This window comes from Mercurialis annua, linkage group LG7, assembly GCF_937616625.2.
Source record: "Mercurialis annua linkage group LG7, ddMerAnnu1.2, whole genome shotgun sequence".
Classification (NCBI taxonomy): Eukaryota; Viridiplantae; Streptophyta; class Magnoliopsida; order Malpighiales; family Euphorbiaceae; genus Mercurialis; species Mercurialis annua.
The window spans coordinates 13,520,801-13,529,571 of NC_065576.1; the positions used below are offsets into that span (position 1 = coordinate 13,520,801).

At 32.0% G+C, this 8,771-nt stretch overlaps 1 protein-coding gene and 1 long non-coding RNA gene across 3 annotated transcripts; one reads left to right on the forward strand and one right to left on the reverse strand.

The window, feature by feature from the left end:
• Positions 1-3,370: 3,370 nt before the first annotated feature.
• Positions 3,371-4,285, reverse strand: LOC126656531 (RING-H2 finger protein ATL78-like). The gene has a single exon (XM_050351116.2). It carries the CDS (start codon positions 4,203-4,205, stop codon positions 3,543-3,545), a length of 663 nt encoding a protein of 220 aa, XP_050207073.1. The 5' UTR covers positions 4,206-4,285; the 3' UTR covers positions 3,371-3,542.
• Positions 4,286-6,718: 2,433 nt separating this feature from the next.
• LOC126656532 (uncharacterized) lies at positions 6,719-8,331 on the forward strand. 2 transcript variants are annotated; one of them, XR_007633256.2, is made up of 6 exons: positions 6,719-7,034; positions 7,294-7,424; positions 7,509-7,616; positions 7,808-7,858; positions 8,032-8,141; positions 8,226-8,331. It is a non-coding gene; the product is annotated as an uncharacterized LOC126656532 (long non-coding RNA). The 2 variants fall into 2 exon arrangements; XR_007633255.2 differs by having other exon boundaries at positions 6,720-7,034; positions 8,032-8,331.
• The last annotated feature ends 440 nt before the right edge of the window (positions 8,332-8,771 follow it).

Sequence of the window (8,771 nt, forward strand, 5' to 3'; positions counted from 1 at the left end):
CATTTAGCATGCAGATATAAATTAACATGTGTCTTTTGCATTTACATCTTAGTCCATTTGTGACTATATTGTGAGACATGATCATGTCTAGAGGATCTTGTACGCTTATTACTATTATGCCTATGAACCAAGGATGGTTTAGGATTGGGAGTTCAGACATGAGCTTTCTTTTACTCATTTGGTTGAACCACGCTGGGAGAAACTTTTATAGAAGAAGTTTGAGGCAAAAAGACCTTCACAAATATACTCATATTTGAACTTGAGGACCCTTGATTTAGCCAAATTAAAATTTTATGGTTGGGTTCCTTTGAGATAGAAGGATTGTATCAAAGTCTCCTTACCCTAATTAAATTTAGAGAAAAAGTTATTTAAATTAAAAACTCCACTCTTTAGCTTTTAATTTTCCTTAAACAAGATATTAACACCTACATCTTCTTTTGAGATAGATTTCAAAAAAGACTTAAGTTCTTGAATTCTTTCTTTAACCTACCCCATGTCCACTCAGTCTCATTTTTGGACTTCATGAGCATTAAGTAAAAGGAGGCATATCTGACATCTCAATTTTAGCTTTTGAAACTTTCTTTTTTATAAATATTCATCTTGGAAAAATAATCACTACAGTTTAAGGTGAGTTCATTAAGGCATTGTCATTCCTTTCATCAACATCATCATCAACGACAATATCATCAACAATAAAATTACAAACAACAATATTATCAATAATATTCATATTAGGATTAACATGAACACTATCCCAGATAAAAGGGATAGAGTTGAACTTTGGCTATGATTCCTCCTTAAAGGACATGAAGCAAAGGTTTGCTCTTTCATAATATTGACTCTTATCTTTAAAATGGAAGTCACTTTCATCATTCTAAGTGGCAGTATATCCTTTGTTGTTGTCGTTTTGAGGAGGTCTCTTGGTAGTTATTCAAAGACCAGATTTGCCACATCCATAGCATGTCAGATCTTTTATTAGGACACTCGATTTCTCGAACATAGAGTTCTCACCCTTGTCTCATATCGTGGCCTTTGCCCTTTTCTTTTTGTCTTGTTCTCTTTTATTTTCTTATAGAGCATCATTATCTCATCCTCTTCTTTTTCATCACTGTACTAATATTATTCATCATCTAATCTAACTGTAACAATTTTCGAGGCTTTCAAGGCAATTCCCTTGCCTTTCTCCTTTTGAGGCCCTTTGGTATATGTCATCTCATGAGTGAATAATTATCTGAGTAATTCATCGGTTCTCAAGCTCTTCATATCATGGAATTCTTCAATAGCCGTCACTTTGATTTGACACTCCATAAGAGATAGAGATCAAAGAATCTTACCATTAACATTTGCAAGATTATAATGTTTTCCGAACTTTTTAATATTAACCATGATAGCAAGGAGGTGGTTTGTAATCTCCGAGACACTTTCATTTGACTTATATTCTTGAAGAGTTCACACTCACAATGAGCATTTGAACCTTTTTGGCTTTAACTTGCACCGTACCTTCATGATAGTTCTTCAATATCTTCCACATCTCCTTAGCACTAGAACAATGTTGAACTCTCTTTATTTTTTCTCTACCAAGTGAGAAGATGATAATACAAATAGCTTTGCAATTTTGAGTATTCTCATCTTTTTTTTCTCCCTTGTCCATTGGAACAGGCTGATTATTGTGAACCTTGGCAGGATGGGTCCAGCATTTAAGAACAACGTTTCACAAGTTGATACCTTTTATATTCAAGTAGTTTTCCATACGAAACTTCCAATTTAGATAATATGTTCCATCAAAGAAGGGACAAAAAGTGTGAGAAATGTTTTCGGTTGCCATTTGGATTGTTTAACTTGGCAATTAAAAACTAGAATGAACAACTAAACTCTTATACCAATTGAAATTCCAAATGTGATCTAAGGAAAAGGGGATATAGGTTGTTTAGAAAATAAAATATTTAGATGAAGAGTTAGGGTTTGATGAAATTTGGCATAGAATTTTCAGAGTGGTTTAGTTTAGAATTAAACATACATCCACTACTTAATAAAAGATTGAGATTGTAAATTCAATAAGTTTGAACAAGTTACAAGAATAGTGTTTTAAGTTTGACACTCAATTATGGAGCTTTTAAAAAAGCTAAACTTCTAACTTAAAAAGACTTGGTTTTTTAAGGATAATTAAAAATCTACAATGTGAAATCAAAAAATGATTCACCTAATAAAACAATAAGCAATCATGTAAACAATGCAATGTTGAGAGAATTTTGAGAGTTCTTGAATGTTGTAAAATTATTTTTAAGCTCCCATTGGCGCGAGGGTGAAATAATTTTGTTATAGCACTTTTTTTTTTTTTATTAAATGTGTTGCAGGACGCAATGCACGATCGTTTAAACAATATTCATTCTTATTTAACTCTAACGATCGTTATAATTTGGATTTTGCTTTTTAAACAATCATTTAAGAAAGTAAACAATCGTTTTAAGATTTCCTTAAACGATCGTTTGCTCGATCTTAAACGATCGTTTAAAGATCGTTTATAGGGTCATTTTGCACCCGGACTTGAATCCGATAGATTGATCATTTACAACTTGTACGATCGTTTAAGCCCGTAAAACTGGTTTATCCTCGTTTGGACACTTGTTTGACCTTTCTTTAACTTCCACTTTCAATGTTGCCATTCAAACATGTTAAAGAATAGTTTAAGCTTATAAATGATCGTTTAAACAACTTTTTGCCACGAAATGATTTTCTATATAAATAAATTCAAAGACATTAAACACAATAAAATGTCAATTTATTGTTTATATCAAGATTAGGTATATAAAGAGACATGGTATAGTAGTAGCTTTAATTTTCTGTAAATTCTAGCTCAATTATTTGTTGCTACACTTGAAATTCTTGTAGTCGTATTTTCATTAATAAAATAAAATTTATCTTTATTTTTTGTCTAAAAAATCTCTACCCTTGTTGACCCCTAGTCCAATGATAAAGGAAATGTTTTTATCTTATTAAAGTTACTTGCAATTAACAATAGTAGGATTGATTGCTCCTTTTCTATATTTAATAAATAAACATTCTTCTTTGGCCTACCAGCTGGTTTGATAGTGCTTTTCCTTCTTGCTATCCTTTTGACTCTCTCACTTTCTTTCTTTTTTCATTATAGAGTTGGCTACATTTTAAACAAATATTACTTGGTGGGATGTATATAATTACAAAATGTTATAAAATATTAAGGGGCCGTTTGGTTCGCCACAAAAAGGGGAATGAGAATGAGAATAGGAATGTTTCCCATTTTTTGTGTTTGTTTCGTCAAATTGTACTAGGAGTAAAAAATATAATTTAACTATTGGAATATGCATTAAGAGTTTATATATTAATGATAAAGTACGGAGAATATGAAGTAAATTAAAATTTGAAAGTGTGTACAAATTTACATTCTACGCTTTCTTGTGAATTTGTAGGCATTAATTATCCTAAAGAAAAGGCCTATTTGTGCCATTTCTTAAAGTCTAAGCTGAACTTAAACTAATATATTGAAGAAGAAAAAACTAACATACTTAGCTCCTATAATTGCGCACCAATCCTTCAGGTTCTAATGCTGCAATATTTACTCTAATTTCTTGTACTACAGGTTCTGCTGGACTGCAACCAACAATCTTTTGACAAGTTTCAATTAGGCTGTGCCTACAAGTCGGGCAAGACGAGTGTGAGCCGAGCCATTTATCAATGCATTTCACATGAAATCCATGGTTGCACTTAGGAAGTAGCCGAACGCGCTCACCAACTGTAAACTCCGCGAGACAAATCACACACTCTGTGTCTAATCCAGGCAGGTTCAAGTCCCGTGAGTAGTTTACGGTCGGGAAAGTCCTTAACGCCTTTCGTTTGACGCCTTTATTGGCTAATCGAGCTATGGAAGCTGTATCAGAAGTCTGTGAAGCTACTAAATTCGAGCATCTTAATGCACACCTAATGATGGAATTAATCCCCAGTGAGCATATTAGTGCACATAGAAGCACTGACAGGACCATCACGACATTTGCGTCGAAACTGTTTTTTACGGTGTAAGTTTCTGATGCGACGGTCTGGCTATGTCCAGGAGCTGCGGCTGCTGCTGCAGTCGCTGAGGCGTAAACTGGAGTATTTAGTAGCAATCTTCTAGAATAGAAGTCACCTAGTTCTTGAAATAGTTGGGCTGTTGTAGTTGTAGAATCTGACATTTTGAGAGGTAACAAAGTAATGTTTACAATAAGATTAGAGATTTAAATAGTTATGCAACTGCTTGGAAGTGTTTCCTTGTTGATGCTATATATATATAGGCTTTATATGTATATAATATATGCAATTATTTGTATAAGAAAAATATTACTGAGAATATTTTAAGTGTTTAATTTGGGTTAGAACAAAGGAAATTAATAATGTTTTGTGTATTTTAAATATGTGCAAATCTGTAACTATATGGATACTCCACTTAAAGCTTGTTTAGTTTAATGGACTTTCTAATCAATGTGGGATCATGCATCCCACTTTCTTCTAATCAGACAATGCCATGTGGCAGGTAGTGCAGTTAGTGAAATTCTTTCAAAATGCTATCCAGGTCCCAGTAGCTGGGGAAGGTCTCATGAAATCCTTATCTGATGGTGGTGGACATGGAAAGTATGCTTTTAAGTTGATGAAAGTGGGCTTTATTAATAGTATATTAGAGAGTTTATGGAAAAAATGGATTTTAAAATTTCAGAAACCACACTAATATGTATGTATGTATTATAAACTGATATAGACCAGTTGAATCAGGCAATTATTTAAACAAGGTTAATAGGCCGAAAAAATCTTGACCTTTGTTTGATTTTAAATTCCATCTCGACATTATAATTTTTTCAATTGCACCTTGAGACATTCAATTGAACTCTTTTATTTGGCTAATATTCAAAATAGGTCCTTTATATTTATCAAAAAATCTAAATACTTTTTAAAGCTATAAATAATAAAAAAACCATCTTTTCAAAAAAACCATCTCCTCAGAAGCTCCTCGCCGGAGGAGCAGATGTTCCTCTTCCGAGGAGCTGTTGCTTCTCGGAAGAGGAGGGGATTTGACAGCAAAAAAAAATTCTGGTTTTTTCTGATGGTAGGTGATAAGCGGAGTTCGGTCGATTGGTCTGGTGATGATGGGTTCGATGAAAGCGGAGTGAGGTGTATTAAAAATTAATAATGAATTATGATTAAGATTTTATTATGGATTTATTTGAAACTTTTTTAAGTTTAAGGATTTATGGAATTTTTTTCATATGAATAAAGTATGAAATGATCCTTCAATATAATTGTTTTGTATATTTTAATCCTTATAATAATAAAATCATTTAATTTTTTTATCTCAGGGTGCAATTGAAAACGAAAAATGTGAAATAGGGTAAAATTGAAAAAATTGCAACGTCGGGGTGGAATTGAAAATTAAAAAAAAGGTCACAGTTTTTTCAGCCTATTAGCCTTTAAACAATACTATAGTATCAATTTGTTTTAAGAATAGCATGAAATAGAACATAATTATTCCGTAAACCATTTATATCAGGAAACACGACAAATCATAACAGATACACGTACAACTAGACACAATCACAATCTAACCATGGGCATTTTATCAATCGGCAATTAATGTCCTCTTAGTATCTGTTAAAATTTACAGTATTATTATCCCGATGTTTATAACACAACATTTTTGTTAACAAGATATTCTATAGAGGCAAATGAAGAGCACATATCCTTATGCCTTTTCTTGTTGTTTGTCAAAGAGAAACAAACATATGTAATCTACCTTATTTATAGAAAATTGAGTAGAGAGATGTTTAGATACAAGACATCCATTTTAAAAGGACGCGTATTCCATAAATTTACAGAATATCAATTTCATAAAATTATTATTTCATGAATTAATCTAAGGAATAAATATTCTATTCAAATTATTCCATTAGCTAAACATTGCCAAAATTTTATGAATAAACTCTTTTAGTTTAGCTCATGTTTATGATGTCTTTCTTATTAATTTCTTCTTGTTATGTAATAATACATTGATAGTTATCAACAAAGATTAACATTTACTAATATGATCTTCTCAAGATCCAAAATGGCTTTTCCCATGCAAGTAGGCTAATTGCAATCTAATCAACTGTCCTATAAATTATCTTGTTGTTGTGGCTCTAATTTAAAGCAATATTCTCACTTAGATCTTCCATATGATCATTATTAATTTATATCATTCTCAACATGGTACTGCATTGAAATTTTGAAAAGATTGTCATAGTTTAATTGAAGTGTTTGTACACTACCACATAAGTCATTTTCAGCAACACTAGCGTAGCAACACATTCAATACTGTTGCAATAATATATATAAGGCAACAGAAAGGTTACAGTTAAAAACCGTTGCAAAAAAATTAACAAAATTTCAAAATTAACGACATAAGGCGACATATATGAAAAACTGCTGCATTAGTTTACGAAAATGCAACAGTTTGACTGAAGTTAGCAACACTTTTAAACTGTTGTCTTATCTTAAATACAAAAATACTTTGAATTTTTTTTTATTAGAAGGGGCAAATAAAATTATTATATTTTTTATTAGAAAAGCTCAAATTTTTATTATATTTTTCATAATTAAACAGTCATTACAATATATTGATAGATTAAGGACGAAAATTTTGAAGCCTATGATATTGTGGTCCTAAAATGATAATAATGAAAAAGCCCGAAGTAAAATAGGAAAACAATTTTTGTTCATTTCTTTTCAAGACTCCTTCGGTAATTAGGGTTTCACGAACCGTATCTACAAATTAAAACCACACAACATCATTCAATTAGTTAGGTCTGATTTAGCTCGAAATTCAAACAAATTGCGATCCAGTCTGAATCGGCAGCAGCGACGACCAGCAATCCAGACTGAATCGGCGGCAGCGACGACCAGCGAGCTGCGATCCACACTGAATCGGCGGCAGCGAGGATGTCCTCTATATCATCAACTTGATTGATCATCGATTTTAGTTTCAGATAACAAAAAAGGTATTAATCAATTAATCATTTCGTCTCTGTTATCATGTATTTTACTTGTTCTTTTCGAATTTGTATTCTGAACTAACTCATTAAAAATCATGTTTAATTAGCTTGATCATGTTTGTAATTTGATACAAAGTTGCAATTAGTTGTTTTTCTTGATTATGATGCATGTAGCTATTTAGTTATAGATATTTTTTGAGCTTATTAGATCTGTTTTCTGTTGAACTTATGCCTAAAGCTAATTGTTGTGTTGTGTTTTTTTTAGATGACTCTAGCTATTGCAATTGAAGATGTGAGAAGGGAGGTTAAGATATTAAGAGCGTTAACTGGACACAACAATTTGGTACAGTTTTATGATGCATATGAAGATCATGATAATCTGTACATAGTTATGGAGTAAGTTTTACAGTTTATGAATTGCGCGCATTGGATACCGATATTACTTGGTAAGCTTTTATGATAAGTTGTTTGATTGTGCAGGTTATGTGAAGGAGAAATTATAACAGACAGTGAAGGATTATTTGAAGTTTAGGAAAATCTAAACATATTCCACCAAAGTTTAAACCTAGGTGATTTCTTGATGCATTGGTGAGTATGACTGTGAAAGACGTCATAGATCGAGATAGCTGACACACTTATGTTCTGAAAATGAAACATAGACTTGTGTTTGCAGTCTGTTCGATTTTACTATAATTTACCTGCCTTTGCTTCATGTTTTCTCATGTGATTTGCAATGGAATTAATTACTTATACATCTCTATCTTTTCCATTCTTTTCAGTCATGCAATTTATATCTACCTCGCCTTTGTATTTGGAGTTGCAGATCACTGGTAAGCAGACTTGCTAATTCGTTGCTGTTAGTTTTGCTGTAATGTCTTGAGTAGTTGACAATAATACATGTATACATGCACATCTAGTTGCAACGTTATTGTTTTGGATAAGAAATTTTAAACTAATGCTCATCTCGGGCATTTAATTTTTGACAACTTTCCTCTGATTTTAGGTATCGAAGTGATCTTCAACCACATTGGAACGCATTGAAATGAAGCACTGTTTACAAATACAAACTGATTGCAGGCCTCCATTTTCACATCAGAAACAATATAAGGCCTAGTAAGTAAAAACCAACTTAATCAGGAAAGCCCAAAGATAAATTGTCGTTTTTGGAATTTTGAGTCGTTTGTTTATGATTTGAAGAAATCGTAGGAGCTTCGCCCCCAAAACTCAAATTCGATTTCTATAATCAAAAAGTTAAAGACACAAAACCCAGAACCCCAGTTCACTCTTCATTACTTACTCTAATTAAAGGAAAATGGTGGTAAAGATTAGATTATCTCGATTCGGATGCAAAAACAAGCCGTTTTATAGAGTAATGGCAGCTGGTAGTAGCAGATCTCCCAGAGATGGCAAAAACCTGGAGGTTCTTGGTTATTATAATCCGTTGCCAGGTGAAATTAATCTTCAAGCTTTTAATTTTTTAGAAATGGATACAATTTGTTTTTTGTTATTGTTCCCTAATTAATTTCTTAATCAAATTATTCAGGTCAAGATGGAGGCAAAAGAATGGGTATTAATTTCGACAGAGTCAAGTAAGAAATTTATAATGTTATAACTGCTCCTTTTTTTTCTAGGGCTTATTGTGTTTTCATTTTTTTATTTCTATGATGGTTTCATATTTATAATTAAATGAATGTATCAAATAGATTATAGATTTCATCGAAAATATATCATAATTTGGTATAT